Below are 18,357 nucleotides of genomic sequence, written 5' to 3'. Positions count from 1 at the left end.
ATGAAAAAATTAAGATTTTTTATAATTTACCAATAGTATATACAAATATTTTGATATGTATATTTCATATTTTAGTTTGCATTGGTTTGGGGGCCATCTGCATTACCCTAATGGACCACTAGTGGGCCGCCCGCGGCCCATAGGTTGGGAATCGCTGTCGTAGATGAAAACAACTAAAAAATCCATAACAAACAATACAAAAATTTAAATGAAGCAATTGAGAAGCACCGAATAATCCAAAATATTACAGCCCTGGGTTATCTAGGAGTCAAGCGCTACCCTCTGAAATGTACTGAATATCATGTATCTCTTTAGTTATTCAATCCTTGGGGCCTCTACACAATAAGGTATCCGTACTGAATGTTTCTATCAACTGGCTGTTAGCTAACCACACACTTTGAACCCAGCGGAAACACCTCTTTGTTTCTGGAGATTTAAGCAGGCTCTGTAGACCTGTAATTTGCTTACACTGTGCTAAGGGAACAAAGACAGCATAAGTATAACCTTGCTAAGAGTTCTCTGTTACCCAAGTACAGGGGAAAGTCTAGTGCAGATAATATAAGATCCTCTATTGTAGAGTAGTTTCTTCTGCTCCCACTAATAATTAATTAGCCACTTTCCCTTAATCTGCAACCTCCTATTTGCAGAAAAGTTTCTTACTCCCTGGTCTATAGACTTAGGTTCCTGCCTGAAACTTCACCCAGTTGGCATTTATTCACAACTTTAAATGCAAGTGGAACTCCCAGAAGCAGAAACAGAAGAAAATCAGTGAAACTCATTCAACAGCTGTAAAGTCATACTATCAAGCACATGGACACTCTACTATAGCCATCATGGCTTCCAGCTGGAACTTAACTGAATAATAGGTTATGGAACCACTCACAACAGGAAATGAAGACACAAGTATTTTATGTTTTCTATTGATTGAGCAAGTTTAACAGTTTTGTACAATGCCACAATAGTTTTAAGTAAACTGCACCCAAGCCCCCAAAACTAAACAGCTAGACGTGTGTACCAAGTAACCTACATTTCACATTTCCAAACAAAAAACAATTTACAAGGCTGAAAAATACCCAAACATTTTAACTAAATCAGTGTTTGGATGACCTTGCTTGCTCTGGTGCCTCATGTGGTGCTCAATTAAAAGTCCTATACAGTAACTAGTTCTGCCTAACAAAGCATAGTTATGCTTTATTAAAAGTAACTGTAGAGTTTGGGTCGAAACAGTTTCAGACTAGGTAATTCAGGAAGTGATCATATTTTCACAGTAGTCTCAAAACGGACCCAAAACCCTTGTCCTTCAAAAAGAGACGTTTCAATTTCTGTCACCGTCATCCACATCAATAAACGACTAACTGAAAAACAAACTGAAGAAGTTCTGCCATGAGTAGCAGCACAAGTCACTAAAGACAACAACTTCTCAAGCAGATGCACAGCTACTTCTTCTAGCTTGCCTTTATTACACAATCAAGGGGCCATCGTTAAAGCATTTACAACTTAATACGAAGTATAACAAAATATGAAGAGCCTGTTTAACAAAACTCTTTACGTTGCATTTTTCCTGGCAACTATTGTAAAGTAATTTGACTGTAACATACACAATAATAAGGTACATAGTCCATGCAGTTGCACACAGCCATTTTGCATCTCTATGGTATGTTTACATTATTTGAAGTGTGTGTGTGTGGAGGCTTCATCTGCCTCCAGTGCATTGCAGTTCATAATCAGAGGCTTTCAAAACCTCACTGAGGGAACTCAGCCAGACTTGAAGAGGAGGATGGCCACTTGACCCAGGTAGAAGTAAATGAAGTGCTTGGTCTCATGGGTCACGTAGCTGCCGAAGTTCCTCCCAACTATGCAATGCCATGTGGGATTATACTTCTTGTCAAACTCCTAAAAAAGGGGTTAAAAGAAGGGTCAGTTTGCTGTATGTGCATTCTGCATACAAGCAGTGTTCCAATATTCATATGTAATACTCATTGACATAACTTTAGGGTATGCAGGTCTACAGCAGTTATTTTGCACTTACTTTCTTGACGTAGGCAGCAATGTCTTTCTCTATGTTGTATTTCTCCATGGCCTGGGTTGCACAGTCCACAGCATCTTGCTGCATATCCTCAGACATGTCAGCATTCTTGATAACAGCCTTTCTGTCAGTCATGATGCCTGCTAAACAAATTGATTTATTCCACCCCTTTGGTCTCGACATCGTACAAAAACGATCTTAAACTAAACATTTGAACGTTACCTAGTCCTTTTTACAACTGAGGGTTTAGGCCTACTAGCCTGCTTAACAATGTAGGCCTTGAACTACTTGTGAGACTATTGCAACTCAGGTGATAGAGATCAAATTGCCAATTGATTAAACTATGCGCCAACAGAACTTAAACAGGTCAACGCTGATACCCCGAACTACAACCCTTTCTCGGTAATTATTGTGACCGGTTTGACTTCAGTGACAAACCCAGGTCAAGTGTTCTAGGCATAGATTTGAAAGAAACTTGATGAAAGGTCGGATAATTCGGATACTAGTCGTTACACTTTCGAAAACACAGCGCAGTGACATCTCAAACTTGACATGGTTAAACAATGACACAACTGAGCTAGGGTAGATTGAATGTATTGCATTGCAGAATGTGATTGATCCGAAATCACAACATGGGCAGGCCCAATAACTGGTTCACCAATATATAATTGTTTGCACACGAATCGAAACTCATTTGCAAATAACTTCAATCATGAGACATGCATGTGCGAGTAGATACCGTATTGTCGCTCACCCTTTTGTGGGAGACAGTGAACGCTTCAAGCCTTCGAAAAATGCGTTATTTCACCTCGCTGGATGTCTTCCGTTTTGCTTTCTAGCGGACACTGGTAATTTGATCAGATTTACTCACTGCAAAAAATGTGGGTCTCTGCCCCGCTGAAATAGCCTGCCTCCCCCGCCCTTGACTCTGCTGCACGCCACATACAATTCCATTGGCTAGTGCTCATAGTTCTTGCAGGCATTTTCTAGCAGCCACTCTGTACCAGCATCTTATTTCGTCCCACAATGCATCGTTGTCAATACGGTAGAGGTAGACTGGTTGTCCTGGCAGCTGAAACTGACGGCGATGAGCAAATTATAAAACACTTGATGTAGCCTATTATGGAGTCTACGGATATATCAAATGATTTACTGTGAATAACATTAATAAATCGTGTTTCTTTTTTACCCTTGCTATTCTTTGACTAAGACGCACCTCGGTCTTAAAGATTCTTCACATGCTTACCAAAAATGTCTGTTGGCCAATGTCTATATAATTTGTCGATTAGGATACAAGTTAAACTATTATCCTATAGCCTGTGAAGGGAAGCAGTGGTCAACATGTTTGTGTTTCCCAGTGTACCATATATCCCCTTAAATAACATGTAACTCTTTTAAGTGAATAACTAAGAAAACAGGTACATATTTTCAGGATTTTATTGAAAATGCTGGAGAAACCTAAAGCAAAGAATACAAACTACCCAATGTAATCAACAACCACCCCAATTTAATTCCCTTATTTACCAGACTGCTACGATTCCATCCTTTGATCCAACTTCCTGGTCCTGTTTTTCTTTTCCAAAAAAGTAAATCAAGCCATATCCTTTGACTGCGCACGTTATCACTTAAAAATTGAGATATAAATGGGCTAGTTGCTCTGGGACTCCAATTAGTTCCGAATCAATTCATTTGACTCCTGGAAAATGGATCCCGTTCCAAGCATCCATCCATTCCTTGCCTATCCCTTCCCTACACGATCCACTCATCCGGCTCCAAGGATTGGGATCCACTGAGCCCCTCCTCCAATCAAAACCTTGAAATACCAGAAAAAAAATCAGAGGCAAACCATTAGAATTGTTATATTTGGGCCAAACCCAATTTTTCACTCAGTGCACTCATCACAGGTGGCTAGATATCAAAATGCCATTGAGGACCAAAAGCCAGCAGTTTGATTACAGAAAAGTAAAATATTCCTGTACTTTACAGATATGTGTACCTTTGTACTAAATAAGCCCAGAGCCCCAGTCTAATAGCAACCAGCTTCTATTTAGAAAAGAAAAAAAAAAAAAACACAAAACAATACCAGTAATGTACACTTCAGAGGGACCGATTGTCCTGGCAGAGCCAAAGACATGCAATTCTTAGTTAATAAGTTGCAAAAACAAAAGATGGAGCTGGAGCTTTAGGAAATGAACTGTGCTAAACCCATACGATTTATCATGCATCCTGTTGCAACCACCAAGTCCTCACATTACACATTGACAGAAATGGATACTGAAGCATACCATTGCCTCTTGACCTGACTCCTCCTCAATAAGATGTCCTATCCTGATCAAACAAATGAAATGTGCTCCACAATCGTTTATTCCAAATCATTCTTTAATCCTTATCTTCAGATGTCTAAAGGAAGACACAAGGGTAAAATACAGTTAAGCAATGTGATCCCCCGCCCCCCAGCCATCCCATGAAAATATCTCAATTTTTACAACACTTCCAAAAGTTTAACCAGTCGGAGCTCAACCTTTTGGAAGTTCAGCACAGTGCTATTCAAATGTTGCAAAAATTGAGGAGGAAACACAAAATCAATTAAAATGAGTTTACGGGGGTGGATAAAAACCAAAATGGATAGTGTGAGGACAGGTGGGGGGGAAGACACCTACACAGATCATCCACGAGGACATCGGGAGATGAAATGCAAAAACAAAAATCTCTAGTTGACGCTTGGATGGGAGGAGGGGGATGGGGTAGGAAACTCATCGGGAGGGTAAAAACAAAAAGGTAAAAACAAAAAAAAAGGTGGTACACAAGGAATTCACCAACACGGCAACACATCGGTGACGGTTGAGAGTTTAGGAACGGGAACGAGAGCGGCTATGACGAGGAGAGTAGCGTGGAGACCCTCTGCCACGGGTGCGGGAGTTGCTGCGACTGCGGCTGACGGCGCTCCGGCTGCGGCTTCTGCTCCGGCTGCGGCTCCTGGATCGTGATCTTCCGTAGCTCGGGCTGCGGGGGCCGTCTACTTTCACACGAATGTACGCTGTCTCTCCCTGGTAGACACAAGAGAACTCAACTTTGAAAAAAAAGACATATACACACACACCTCCTTTCCATTGCAATAAAGCTGCACCTGTTGGAATCAAAGATGGGTTATTAAGACAACCGCTAACATCACATCAAGTATCATGCTAGCCCTATACTCACCTTGCAGGGGAAGGGTGAGGGGGAGTGGTTTCTAAAACAATTATCCATGACATGACTCCAAATGTTAGCATACCTCATGTGATCGGAATTTGGTGTTATCCAGCTTTCGCACTGCGTAGGTCATGTCTTCTTTACGCACAAACTCCACGACTCCGGTTCCATCTCGGAAAACATCCGCGTAACAAACGTCCCCAGCTTCGCGCATGTGGTCCTTCAGATCCTGCCAGCTGCCGCTTTGAGGAAGCCCTTCAAATGAGAATCACAACAGACACATTGAAACAAGAGGCACATTTGCCCAATAGGAGGAAACTTCATGGAAAAACTACCAAGTGTAGCAAGCCACCCCTTCAAAACGTTGTGGGTTGCATTACATTGTACATTGCAAGCTAGTACTGATTAATGTAATTTTTAATGGCTACGGACAAGGGTAATCGGCAAGAGTAATCGGCTCACCTGAAACAATGACCCTGTACTCAGAGCGTCTGGATGGGGGGCCGTATCTCCCTCTTGGGGCACCAATGCCTCCACCGAAGCCACCCCGTCCTGAACCCCTGCCGCTGCGTGGGAACTCAACACGCAGACGGTAGCCGTCGTAGTCGTAGCCATCCCGCCCATACACTGCATCGTCTGCATCCCTAATATACAATCAGGTTTAGGTATTCCGATTTTTTTTTCTATAAATCATTAACGTGACAGGCAGATTGTGAGGCATTATGCAAACATGCACAGTAGATTGCTCCCCGCTGTTAATCCACGTTAGGTAGCTAGCCGGCTAACGTTTGCTAACCAACCAGCGTGTCAGCTAACGACGGCTTGCAGGAGACAAAGACACTGCAATCTGAACTTGAAATGAACCATGCATTCAATTGACAAATCGTGTCAATGGAATTTTTCATTAAAGTAAACATGGATAAAACGTAGAAAATTTTGCATAGTTGCTAACATTTCAGGCTGGAGAATAGCTAGACAATCGCAATGATCAACGAGGTCGCGTGAATTACTCACTGTCCAACGTTGGAAGTCGGAGAAGCGCACGCGTTATCTAGCTAGCGCCATCGCGCTAGCTAATAGCCTAGTTAGCTGGCTAGGTAAGTGTTAGCATTTACCTTGGATCCTCAAATTCGATAAAAGCAAAAGGAGGTCCACCTCTTCGATTCTTCAAATCGATATCCCGAATCGCCCCGTATTTGTAGAACACGTCTTCAACATCTTTGGTGCGAATATCAGGGGGTAGATTTCCGACATAGATTCGGCAATCGTTATTTCCAGCAGGGCCTCGCACGACACCTCCCGACATAGTAGCTAGCAAGCCAACGTTTGTTTCTTATGGCTAAGGTTGAAACGCGACGTGGTAGTTCAACAGTTAACGCTAAAAACTGCCCAATACCACAAAAACAAAACTTGGTTTAAAACAACAACCAAACGACGTCCAAGCACACAAAAGTTGTCCTTCCCTCTCAAGCTAACAACCCCCGTGCTGTGTTCCGCTGGATTTTCTTCAGGAACCGCGCTTCTTGGTTGGGGAGTCCCGGAAATGTGCGCATATCTTGGTGATTGGATCTTTTCACTGAACCGATTGTTTTGAGTCACTTTTCCAAATGGAACACGGTATTGAATGATACTTTCAATGTAAAGTCTACAAATTAACAGCGAAGTGATCACTATTAGAAAAACTATATAATACAATCTGACATTTTTGTATTTGGACTCGTTTTACACATAATTACACTCCTATACAAAAACAGGGCAAATTCAAACATGAAAAACCATTGATGTAATGAATCTGTATGATACACAATCGACACATTCTTGCACATTAGGAAAATCCACTGGCGGTCATCTTCCCTCCTAAAAACCTTTTTCTTTGAAGCTAACAGCAAAGTGAACGGCTCAGATTTGAATCTTCAGAATTAACTGAAAATGAATCATTCTCAGTTGTGATCCGAAAGGCCATTAACCCTTGGGAACTACAAAAGCCGCCACGTCCGCCAAACAAAGTAGTTCATACACGAACAGGTGCACGACATTATTTCGTATTAAGATGGCAAAATACTGTGTAATTAGTTAAGCTGTTCAGTTTCTGTAAGCACAGCAATGCAACATAATTCCACACAGAAGATTCATAAATAAACTGTAAATCAGATGTATTGTTTAACATGTTGACTTTTAACCTTGTTTCAAATGATGATTTTTAAGTTCAAATCAAATTTAGCCAAGGTGCAAATACCAGAACACTGACGTGGAAATATTTTTTTTTATCGACAGTCTGAACTAACACATGCCAGTAGGTGGTGCCAGGACTATGGTGCAAACAATGAGTATTTAGAGCCTACAGTCTGGATTTTTTTTTTTCTTCACCTTTTTGTCAGTGGATGTACAATGGTAATTTAACTAATATAAATGTCATGGTCCCACAACTATGAAAGAAATGCCTTTACACAAAAAGTTTGCGAAACCAGAAACATTGTCTTCACAGACATACAGTGTGGATTTACACAAAAACATAATTTGTTGCTAGAATTTTTATTTTTCAGAACATGAGAATTAAAAACGTTCTAGAATACACATTTTCAGCATGTATAATGGGCTCAGCTGTTGTGCTCTCCTGCAGTGACCTAGGTGTGATGATAGAGCACAGAAGCTCATAAGAATCAATAACCTCAAATGGCACACACTAAGCATCATCATAGGAGAGAAGAATTGCAGTAGAACAATCAAATCACTGCCATAAAAATTTAAGTAAGCATACCGCTTGCATCACTGCTGTTAAATTATTTCACGGAGTAACGTAAAAAACAAAAAGGTGAAATATGACCTAACTGAATAACTGCCATTACAAATGAAACCATATCACGTCTTGTACATTAAACTTGCATACCCAAAGGCTATCTATTGATTGTCCTAAAAAGTCAAGGCCAGAAAAACTACTCATACACATTCCCAGTGGCTAATTCTATCCCATAATAGTCAACAGCGTTAACTACAGTACACTACATTGTTATGACCTATATACCATGCTATGACTCTGAATAAAACTGTGTGTGAGAGCTCAGCCGTTACTGGAATCGGACCTTGCTATTGGTTGGCAAAAACTGGAATGTGTAGGCATCACTGGCTGCTCAGTATGCATGACTGGGTCCATAGTCATGCAGGCCGTCCTCATCGCCACCACGGAGGTACCTTCCCGTAGCAGCCAGACCATTGACCTGAAGGCCCAGCAAAGGAGTGTGGTGAGAGGAAACATGCAAAACAAAAAAAAGGTTAGGCACAAACTTACTGTTGTCAGCTGAGAAATCCAATTCATTTCAGGTTTAAAATAGAAAATATTCATGACTCATCCACCCATGTTGGAGTTGAAAATGGTCAGAAAGATTGTGTCTAACAAAGTCAGGCTGATAATTCTACTAAGTAGACATGCCTCTGCTCTCTTGATGAACTGCTCAGTGGCAGCATTCTCGTTTTCTTTATGCCCACGCCAGGTTTTGAGTGCAGAGGCTTGTAGGGCTCGGCCGTAGGAGAATGTGAGGGCCCACGGCTTCACCAGGGGGCAGTTGTTAATAGCATTTAGGTGGACGGAGGCCTCCTCCTCACTCTGACCACCAGAAAGGAATGTCACCCCTGTAGACAAAGAAGCCAAAGTGTCATTTATGTGTTTGCGGATCCTCAGTGCTGTCTCAGTTTCTTTGCTGATGCTGTTCATTCATTCAGTCATTCATTCACTCACACATCGGAGGGGATGTAGCTCAGTGGTTAGACCGCTCAACTCCCACCCGTACTGCACAACGCTTTAGAAAAAAGTTTCTGCTAAATGAGTACATTATCATTCATTCATTTATTCAACACTAGGCAAGGTAGTAGCCATTCAGTGAACGTAACCAGTCACAGCAGGAGGGACAGTGCGGCGCAGGGCAGTGACTGTGGCCATGGCAACCTCTTCTGGGCTGCATTTGGTGGTGCAGCCATGGCCGGGGGTTACCATGTTGGGTTTAACCAGAGTGCCTTCCAGGTACACATGATGGTTTGACATGGCCTTGTACACCGCAGCAAGGACCTAGATGACAAAGCATGTTCAGCTAGGCACTCTAACAAGTTATTTCATCAACAACACACGCATGTTACCTGTTAGAGAAGTCTCACCTTCTCTGTGACATACTGACAGCGTTTTAGATCATGATCTCCATCTGGTAAGATTTCTGGCTCGATGATTGGCACAATGCCATGCTGCATGGCAGATAAATGACGTGATCGTACGTTTCATCTGAACAGGATCTGCCAAATCACTTTGATGGTACAATACTTCCTCATAGCTTCTAAGAGTCATTACCTGCTGACAAATACTTGAATAGCGTGCCAGGACATTGGCATTTTCTTCAATCGCCAGTTTAGAAGGATTTGTGTCACTGATCTTAAGGACACAACGCCACTTTGCAAAGTCTGCTCCGTCCTTTTTATACTGAGCACAACGCTCAGACAGGCCATCGAGTCCTGCGGGAGAACAAACAGTCATTGTTGCACACAGATATTTCTCCATCCAATCTCTTATGAACTGTGTGTGAAATCAACAGTGAATTCAGTGGAGGTGAATACAGGTACCGCCCCTCTCACCCTGAGTTGTGGTTTCCCCATTGGTCCCTGGAAGGGGCACAACCCCCTTGTCAACCTGGAGGGGTAAAAGGTGAAAGCTGAGTGCAAAATGTCACCAATTCCAACACATTTTCAATCGTTTTTTAAGGCTCTCTTTTGTGTGTCTGATTGTTCCTTTCTGACATTGAACCAGAAACATTTCGACAATTACTCCTGATATCAGTCACCTTAATTCCAATCAAAATGCCCCTTTCCTTAATCATCTTGACGAAGGGGGTACCGTCATCAGAGTACTGATACAGCGTCTCGTGGAAGAAGATGACGCCACCGATACAGCTGTTGATGCGGTCATCGGCGCTAAAGAGGATCTGGCGGTACCTGCGGCGGTTCTCCTCCGTGTTCTCAACGCCCACCTGGCTCAGACGCTTCGCAATACTACCTGTTTCCGGCATTGTTCACAAACCATACATGCACAGGATGTATGCAGTAAAACAGATTGAACTAATGTGCATGAGAAAAGGAGAATGTTTCCTATGGTTGTTGCGTGAAAAGGTTCTGACACAGTGCAGTTATTATTATTATTATTATTATTATTACTTTATTCCGGACACACAAAAAATGGTCCATAGCACAATACAAAACATAGAAAAATACAGACAAATGCAAGATAAAACACCTACAATAAGAAATGACTACAACAGTCAGAGTTCCACAATACACAAAAAGAATGTTCAGGTATTAGCGTATAGACTAAAACGCCAATGTTGCCAGTTACATTTCATCACTACACAATCAGTATTCACAACAGTGTTATACAAGTGCAGATAGGTTCAGAAGGCCCATCCGACTGACCTACAGACTCATCTGCAGCCAGGATGCCCTTCCCTGGAGACACTATGCGCAGGGCTATCTCCTGTAGATTCTTCTTCTGCCCAGCAGACAGGGTAGGGAACTGGTGAGTCATTCTGAGAGAACGACACACAAATCTGGACAAAAAGCAAGTAGTCTGTGTTTTAATGTTTGTATTTCTGTTTTTATATCCTGTATGTTCATATGTTGATACTTCTGATGAAGTGCTGCTGCTGGTCCCATCCAGCAGTCTCCCGTGGATTACAGTGTCCATAGACCAGATTGTTATCCTGGGATTACAGTTGTTTGGAGATATCTGCTGACACTGCTGCCATGCATTGTCATGCATGCACACTAAAACTAGCAGCCATACTCATGGCCATGCTGAAATGCCAAAATAGTTCAAATCTTCTGGTTTCAAAAACAACCCTTGAGTGAGTATTATACTATCCAACACATAAGGAAACATGTAAAGGAGTGTTTCGTACTGTATGTCACTGGGTAGGACAATGACTTGCTTCTAACCTTGTCACATGTGACTTTAGTTCTTTCTAAACAATAATTACTTTCACATACATAACACTTGTCTGACTCAAATTGCGCAGGTACTACAATTTCAAAAGTGCCTCTCTTAAACTTCTCATTCCTTGCTACTGTTAGACGTAGCTGATGTTTGGTGATCAAGTGAATAGTATGAAAGGCTGACCATAATGCTCTGCCAGCAACAAGTGTGGATACATGTAGTCTACATAAACCAATATAGGAAAAAGGCTTAAGCAACCAGATACCATACTGTCATCTCAGCATGTTCATTCCCATCTATCACCGAATTTTAGTTGGAAAAGTAGATTTTTGCCAAAAGAGCACCTTTCTTTATGTCAAATACACTTTTTGTGCAATTAAATAGCCAGCAAAGAGTAAATAAGAGAATGAAAGTCTTACCAGACAGGAGCAGGTGAAGTTAGATATCTTGTTGGTGAGGAGATGATCGATGTCTCCTACTCTCTGCCAGGCTCTGTTATCTCTCCCAACAGTGACACTTCCAACGGTAACACCCCGAGGGCGGAGCCTAATGACACAGGGTGTGTCAATGTCGACAATGCCATCAAATATGATGAGGTGCCATCTACTTCACATGAGCTGTGAATCTAAGGAATAAGTTGTTTTATTGAATTGTTTGGATTTTGACCATAATCATTAAAACAAAAGTACCTACAGATGAAATAATAAACGTCACGAGTCCTCCTCTAAACAATGTTTTGAAAAGAACTGTGTGGTTATTTTCATAAAACAGTTAACATACATAACTAATCAGAAAGGTCTTGGTGCCGGCGTTTATATCCCACTTGAGGGACCACAAGTGCACCAGATTTATTGTTGGCCCAAAAAAGTGTATATGTGTTGTCTATAAAAAATGAACCCCACACTTCTCCCGCAACCTAATTTAAGCCTCAAACCAATCACATGCAATACTATTTTAATTCTAATTAGTTGTAATGTGCCCAGGGCACTAACCATCTAAATCTCTTGGTAATTTGGACCATGCCCTGAAAACCCACAGGAGTATTTCAGTCTCAGAGCAATTGAAACAGTCCTATGGCCCTGCATGTGCTTTAACTATGGGATGGAGGACTTTTTTCAGGTTTCAGTAAATGTAAATGAACATAGAGATCTGACCCAGTTAAGACAAAATGGGGACCAGTAAAATTATAAATTCACATGGACCAGAAACATGAAAATTATCCCTGCATTTAATGTAAAGTTGACCTTTATGTCGTCCACAGGAAATACAAGCAGTCCTTTAGTACAGGTAGTTTCAACTGCGGTAATGAGGTATCATACAATTCTTATTTATATGAATATACATATAATTCCATTCATGCAAGAAAATACAATTGTAACTTCCTTACTTGAACATAAACAAATCAGAGACATCTCTGTCAATGAGACAGCTGGCTCAATTTTGGCAGCAAATATTGCACAGTGGGATCATAACTCTATTTTCGGCAGGACTGGAATCCTTTCTGTCACATTCTCTGTGATTACAGCTCAGTAGACATATTCTTGTGCTGTACAGGGGGATTCCTTCATCATTGTGGGTCAGTGTGCCTTTTGTAGCTAGCGCCTCACCAGAAGAAGGATGTAGGTCATTGGACTGGTACCGGTGCTGCAGTAGCCTGAGTGGACCTGTCTAAGACAAGGGCCTGAAGTGGAATTCAATGTCAGCTAGTGGAGGGAGGAGTGTACACACTCCCATTCAGGAGATACTGTCGTACACCGAGCGAGCCCAGCGAATATATTTAGCTGTCTCCGTTGGGGCAGTAATTCTTTTTTCTCCTCATTAAAAACATTTAATGATGGCTGCTTTATCTGGTCTTCAATTTTCATTCCTATTAAGGTTGTTCCCCATGGGTTTGTCAGTATTCTCCCAAATAGGTCACATCAAGACTGAAAGATGGCTATCCTATATATGTATCCAGGTATATAGAGTACAGACAGATTTTGTGTGAGCATATATGCAAAAAAAAACTATTTTTCAAATACCGGATTTCTCATTTGACAAAAATGAATTTGTGCAATTTTCTGCTTTGTAGTCAGACAACTGACATGAGTCTCCATACTGAAACTACAACAAGTGCTCCCTTCAACAACAACAAAACGTGGAACTTACAGTATGAAGTAGCTTATGTAAGAGATTCCACAGAGAACACTAAGCTTAATGCTTAAAAATCCTTTACATTTCTCATACGAAAGATCCTTTATGGAGATACAGTAACTTTCCATTTCAAACTAATCTCTTTTTGCAGATGGATAGATTAGAGGAGGAGCTCACCACAAAGGAACCCTACATACAGAAAACACTGACAGTAACAAAAAAAACATTTCTACAAAATGTGGTAAAATTTCCAAATTATGTATTTACAGTCAGTTAGTGTTTCATTTCCAGGCACAGAAGTGAAATTATTTTATGTGTTCAACAATGTTGACCAGGGTTGGGGAGAGCTCAGTGGGGGCGCTGGGCGAGCTGAGAATGTCACAGTCAAAGTTCTGGAGGTAGGCCACGGACAGGCCCCGCATGGCCTTAGCTGGCCGGTCAGGGTGGTTTTTGAGTTCGAGGATGAGTTCAACAGGCCTCTTCTGAAGCGTCTGGGAGTCGAAGGAAGTGCCTCGGAAGAACGTCTGCTTCTTCAAACGCTCGAGGCTATGCAGGCGACAAGCTGGGTTCTTGCACAGGAGCTAGATTCACAAAGAGAGGCAGAGAGATGAACATTGACAGACACAGAATGAACAGACTTTTGGGGGCAAAAATCCTTTCTATATCTGTGAAAACCATGAAGGAGTAAACACCTCAGTGAGCAGCAAGGCCAGTGAGGGGCTGAAGGTACTGGGCATGGAGTAGGGGAATCCTCTGACTTTCTTCAGCATTTTGCAGTGGTCTGGTTCTGGAAGCACTGGGAACTGATATAACAACATGAGATCAACCATGAGATGGGCATTGTTTCCCCATACACATATAATAACCTTTAGATTTAGGCTACAGATGTGAGTTTGTGACCTCACCTTTCCAGTAACCAATGAGAACAACATGATTCCAAGTGACCACCAATCGGCTGCATGGTTGTATGGACCTCCACTCAGGACCTCAGGAGCTAGTCCAATCAGAAGAGATGACCACAGTATTTACCACAATCCGCTCACTAAAGTGTCTGGTGTATAATTCATTCATTCTACCAGTGTATCATTTCTGTACTCCCTCTTCTCTCACTATATTCCTCCTTCAAAATGTCTTACCCATGTACTGGATTGTTCCACAGATAGTGAACGCTCTTCCACCGCGCTGAAGACGACGAGAGAGTCCAAAGTCAGCCAAGCGAAGATGCCCTGCATCCGAAAAGAGTACAAGCTAGTGAGTGGCAAGATGATGTAGTGCAAAATATGTTATACCAGGCGTCTTTAAATGTTCTTTATTTTGATTGAAATATTTTTTTTTTGTTCTATGGCCCTCTGGAGTTGTCCTCTACTCTACTGCAGTGCAGAAAACTAAGCAAGCATTACCTTGGTCTGTCAGAAGGACATTCTCCATCTAAAAAAGAAAAATCTTTGAAATTGTATTTTCTGTGATGGTGACATCATATGCATGCATCACATGAAAAGCTTTTAAAAGAAATCTGTGGAGAACAGATGTTGAGTACCTTCACATCCCTATGGACGATCCCAAAGTCATATAGGCAACCTACCAATGACACAGAATCATTTGTAGGTAAAGTCATTACATTGGGTAATTCAGACCCCAGGACCTTTCAAACTCTTATCATGCCCCGTTCTGCAATACACACGACCCTGGACTGTTAAGCGTGCTACATATCTTTATTATATGGCAACGACAGTACGAGCGTACGAGCGGTATCAACCTTGCTATCGCTCTGTCGATACGTTGAAGCCTCAGTTTGGTATTTCCCGGCATGACCTCACTCTCGGTTAGTAAGTAGTTAATATCCACATCCATCCACATTCTGTTCCACACTTTGGGCCACTCACCTAAAGCACAGGCCAGCTCCGCTGCAAACACCCGAGCCTCGTCCTCTCCGAACTGTCCCTTCAGCTGCCAGTAGGTGTACAGGTCTCCAGTGCTGCAGTAGTCACACTCTGAGGGGAGAGACGGTGAACACTGAGTGTCTGACCCTGTTTGAACAGAGCTGCACACTGACCCCAGGATGGGGGCTGAGACGTTGTCTGTTAAAACAACAGTTCTTCCTGACTAGAAGAACCTGGGTGAAACGTAAAAGTTTCCTGAAGTCACTTTGGGCCTGGACAGGTGAGGGTTTAGAGCAGGTAGGGTGGAGATAATATTCGAGTGGGGTAAAACTTTAAAATTCTAGAAATCATGCATTGTATTCAATGAATAAGGACATTTTGATACAACTCCAGCTTAGATTATTCCCATTTCCATCCAGTCTAACAGAGACTGTTACAGATATATTATTAAACTCTAGATAATCAAGTACACAATGTCAAAACAAATTGAAATAAAACATTTGGAATTAAATGGATATTTTTTTTCTAAAATGGATCAATCCACTTTACAATACACATAATAACCAAAGATCTTAACATTAAGTCCAGGTTGGAGTTGCTTTGGAGCGACAGGAACACTAGTGGGAAACAGGGCAGGAAGACGGGGAAGCAGCCAAGCCACGATCATGTCGGAGATGTGAGCAATACCCCAAAGACTCAGCAGATGGCAGCATAACGCTTCCAAAATGAGAGTACAGCCAGGCGGAGGAAAGTAAAACCAGAGGAAAAGCAATACCACTTGCACTAGTCCAGCTAAGGGTGATATAAGCTCCACAGACAGGTGAGGAGGGGAGGAGAGGGTTAAAGGCAGGGGGGGGGGATCTAGCTATCACTCACTAATGAAGAGGTGGCGTTGGGTCTGCCAGCAGTCCTGCAGACTGTGGAGGAATGGGTGGCTGACCTGCCGCTGCAATGCAACAGTCAACACACATGGCAACAGTCAAAACATGGCAACAGTCAACACACATGGCAACAGTCAACACACATGGCAACAGTCAACACACGGCAACAGTCAACACACGGCAACAGTCAACACACAAGGCAACAGTCAACCTACTCTGGACCAGTCAGCACACACCTCAACAGACAACCCACACAGAAGCATCAAGCCAAACAAACACAGTTGGGATGTCAGTAAAAGATGTAGCGGGCCCTTCAAACAATATTTCCATGGTGAAGTGATGTAAACAAACCTTGGTCTGACCTCGAACATACTGGATTGCAGGTGCTGCAGAGAGGCGTGTAGCCTCATTGGTGATTGGTCAATGGTCATTGTTGCAAGTGGGCCAACTGGACAACAACAACTGAGTCAGCTAAGCTAATTCCTGCTCAGACAGGATATTACATGTCTGCCTCAGTATGACAGTAGCCTGGTGACCTACACAAATTGTATTTCAATGCACTGTTGTTCAAGCCTTAATTCCTAATACATGCATATATACAGTAATAATATACTGTATATTACTGTATATATATATATATATGTAAGGAGTTATATAAATGCATGAGATTTCTGATAGGGGGTGTTGGCCAGTTAGTGTGACAGTGTTCCCTACCTGGATTATGACCTCCTCTTTTGACTGTTCCAGTACCCCATGCCTCAAGATCTCAGACTTAGGCAGGACCTTTACAGACACACAATAGGAAAACAATTAAGAAGACCGTCGTATGTGTGTAGATGTGTCTGATGAAATCCATCTAGAGGTGTTCACCTTGACGGCGTAGGTCTTCTCCTCGGCCTTGTCCTTTACCTTCAGGATAGGGCCAAAGGATCCTTTGGCTATGAACCCCAGGATCTGTGACATCGATGGGTTAAGAAACGTAACTTCAAATATGTCCACGCAACATCTCAACTGGTTGTTTGATTTAGCTTACAAAGAAATATGAGAAAGGTTTTCTCACGAAAATGTTTCACGTAGTAGACCATATTTAACAACAGGCTGGTTCAGACGAGAATGAAAGAATCACCTGAAAATGGTCTTGTCCAGGGAATTTACGATGTGGAAACTCAGGCAGGAAGATGGAAATGAAGCCAGGCAGGGGCCCCTCTAAGCCGGGCTTCTCAAGGCAGCGCTCTGGGGCGAGTAGATGGTCTGGTGGTCTGGTACCCAGCACCATACGTTGTGTCACCAGACCTGAAGGGCCGATGAAGATCCCCATGTTGGAGACGAGTCCATGCCAGGCTCTCCAGCGCCGCCTCTCCTGCTTGGGAACCTCTTTCTGTGTTGAAGTGATAAGATGTTTTCATTATGGATCTAGTTTTACCTGTGTACCGTAACTATGTCAGGGTTACCATCAGATGCCACACTGAAGAAACTGTTTAGCTACTGACATCCAGTCGACACAATCTTACATTAAAATAATATTTTCTTGAGTATGACCCCAGTCTTGTCTCTTTGTATTATATTTATTCATTTCCACCCAAGGCTCATAAGATGTCCAAAAACGACAGCCTCTCTCCCATCCTTTAATTCTCCCAAAGGTCCAGAGGCGCCTACGTCATGGATTGAAGACACTACAGTGCTTTCCAAACACGTGGATTCTATGAGCCCCAACATCTTCCATAAATGTTTGTGTAAACTGTTAAAATGTGCTTACTTAATCTGCTTGAATATATATGTAGACGAACCCATGACTGAGCACTTAGCTACATGAGTCTACCCATTAATACACTGGAAAAATCGCGTGGAATAAAATGGCAACATGATAAATCCTAACTATATTCAGTGCGTAAATGTAGCCATTTCGTCAACATTTACTTTTAGGCTAATTGGAGTCTAGAACCTTATAATAGCCTTGTCTTGTAAATAGATACGAGACTTTTAACATGAAGAAAAGTTGATAGCTATATCCGAAATGAAATTGGTCTCACCTTCTTGTTTTTTGTGGCGTCGTTTCCCATCAATTTGTTTGGAGGATATATATCAACACTGCTCACTTGAAAGTCAACGATTTAGCGATGTCTGTTCGTGTAATCCCTTTTCACTGGGAAAATTAAATCCTGTCCGCGCCATAGCTGCCCCCTGCTAAAGTGCGTTGATGATTCAGGGCAACGAACATCAACATCGTACATCATTCGATGGGATTCCACAGAGCGTCAAATTCCGCTCTAGTTGAGACTG

The 18,357-nt window shown here is 42.2% G+C and overlaps 4 protein-coding genes across 5 annotated transcripts; all 4 read right to left on the bottom strand.

Annotated features, from left to right (window-relative positions):
- Positions 1-1,417: 1,417 nt before the first annotated feature.
- dynll2a (dynein, light chain, LC8-type 2a) lies at positions 1,418-3,183 on the bottom strand. Of its 2 annotated transcripts, none has more exons than XM_062472500.1 (3): positions 2,781-3,183; positions 2,030-2,169; positions 1,418-1,893 (listed from the first exon to the last, which is right to left on the bottom strand). In XM_062472500.1, exons 2-3 carry the CDS (start codon positions 2,159-2,161, stop codon positions 1,756-1,758), a joined length of 270 nt encoding a protein of 89 aa, XP_062328484.1. In that variant the 5' UTR covers positions 2,162-2,169; positions 2,781-3,183; the 3' UTR covers positions 1,418-1,755. The 2 variants fall into 2 exon arrangements, with proteins under 2 accessions (XP_062328484.1, XP_062328485.1); XM_062472501.1 differs by having other exon boundaries at positions 2,030-2,166.
- A 1,204-nt stretch (positions 3,184-4,387) lies between these two features.
- srsf1a (serine and arginine rich splicing factor 1a) lies at positions 4,388-6,755 on the bottom strand. The gene is made up of 4 exons (XM_062472498.1): positions 6,334-6,755; positions 5,681-5,862; positions 5,301-5,473; positions 4,388-5,073 (listed from the first exon to the last, which is right to left on the bottom strand). The coding sequence occupies exons 1-4, from the start codon at positions 6,522-6,524 to the stop codon at positions 4,876-4,878; spliced, it is 744 nt and encodes a 247-aa protein (XP_062328482.1). The 5' UTR covers positions 6,525-6,755; the 3' UTR covers positions 4,388-4,875.
- Positions 6,756-8,346: 1,591 nt separating this feature from the next.
- Positions 8,347-10,778, bottom strand: aldoca (aldolase C, fructose-bisphosphate, a). Its single transcript, XM_062473492.1, has 8 exons — positions 10,664-10,778; positions 10,039-10,250; positions 9,833-9,887; positions 9,552-9,712; positions 9,365-9,448; positions 9,104-9,278; positions 8,646-8,845; positions 8,347-8,433 (listed from the first exon to the last, which is right to left on the bottom strand). The coding sequence occupies exons 1-8, from the start codon at positions 10,773-10,775 to the stop codon at positions 8,347-8,349; spliced, it is 1,086 nt and encodes a 361-aa protein (XP_062329476.1). The 5' UTR covers positions 10,776-10,778.
- A 1,615-nt stretch (positions 10,779-12,393) lies between these two features.
- Positions 12,394-18,357, bottom strand: rskra (ribosomal protein S6 kinase related a). The gene is made up of 12 exons (XM_062473815.1): positions 18,108-18,357; positions 17,204-17,455; positions 16,948-17,031; positions 16,792-16,860; positions 16,073-16,142; positions 15,200-15,307; positions 14,854-14,894; positions 14,717-14,744; positions 14,453-14,542; positions 14,222-14,310; positions 14,009-14,119; positions 12,394-13,897 (listed from the first exon to the last, which is right to left on the bottom strand). The coding sequence occupies exons 1-12, from the start codon at positions 18,135-18,137 to the stop codon at positions 13,622-13,624; spliced, it is 1,248 nt and encodes a 415-aa protein (XP_062329799.1). The 5' UTR covers positions 18,138-18,357; the 3' UTR covers positions 12,394-13,621.

The sequence above is a fragment of the Osmerus eperlanus genome, chromosome 11 (assembly GCF_963692335.1).
Source record: "Osmerus eperlanus chromosome 11, fOsmEpe2.1, whole genome shotgun sequence".
In the NCBI taxonomy this organism is placed as follows: domain Eukaryota; kingdom Metazoa; phylum Chordata; class Actinopteri; order Osmeriformes; family Osmeridae; genus Osmerus; species Osmerus eperlanus.
This window is presented reverse-complemented; position numbering and strand designations above follow the sequence as displayed.

Excerpts from the sequence above, each read along its gene's own strand:
- rskra (XM_062473815.1), bottom strand. The coding sequence starts at position 18,137 with ATGGGAAACGACGCCACAAAAAACAAGAAG. Across the intron at positions 17,456-18,107 it reads ACGCCACAAAAAACAAGAAG|AAAGAGGTTCCCAAGCAGGA; the intron begins GTGAGACCAATT and ends ACTTCAACACAG. Across the intron at positions 13,898-14,008 it reads TGGCCTTGCTGCTCACTGAG|CTCCTGTGCAAGAACCCAGC; the intron begins GTGTTTACTCCT and ends TTGTGAATCTAG.
- srsf1a (XM_062472498.1), bottom strand. The coding sequence starts at position 6,524 with ATGTCGGGAGGTGTCGTGCGAGGCCCTGCTGGAAATAACGATTGCCGA. Across the intron at positions 5,863-6,333 it reads ATCGAATTTGAGGATCCAAG|GGATGCAGACGATGCAGTGT; the intron begins GTAAATGCTAAC and ends ATTGTATATTAG. Across the intron at positions 5,074-5,300 it reads CCAAATTCCGATCACATGAG|GGAGAGACAGCGTACATTCG; the intron begins GTATGCTAACAT and ends TGTGTCTACCAG.
- dynll2a (XM_062472500.1), bottom strand. The coding sequence starts at position 2,161 with ATGACTGACAGAAAGGCTGTTATCAAGAATGCTGACATGTCTGAGGAT. Across the intron at positions 1,894-2,029 it reads TTGCTGCCTACGTCAAGAAA|GAGTTTGACAAGAAGTATAA; the intron begins GTAAGTGCAAAA and ends CCCCTTTTTTAG.
- aldoca (XM_062473492.1), bottom strand. The coding sequence starts at position 10,775 with ATGACTCACCAGTTCCCTACCCTGTCTGCTGGGCAGAAGAAGAATCTA. Across the intron at positions 9,449-9,551 it reads ATTCAAGTATTTGTCAGCAG|CATGGCATTGTGCCAATCAT; the intron begins GTAATGACTCTT and ends TCTGCCATGCAG. Across the intron at positions 9,279-9,364 it reads GTCAGTATGTCACAGAGAAG|GTCCTTGCTGCGGTGTACAA; the intron begins GTGAGACTTCTC and ends TTTGTCATCTAG.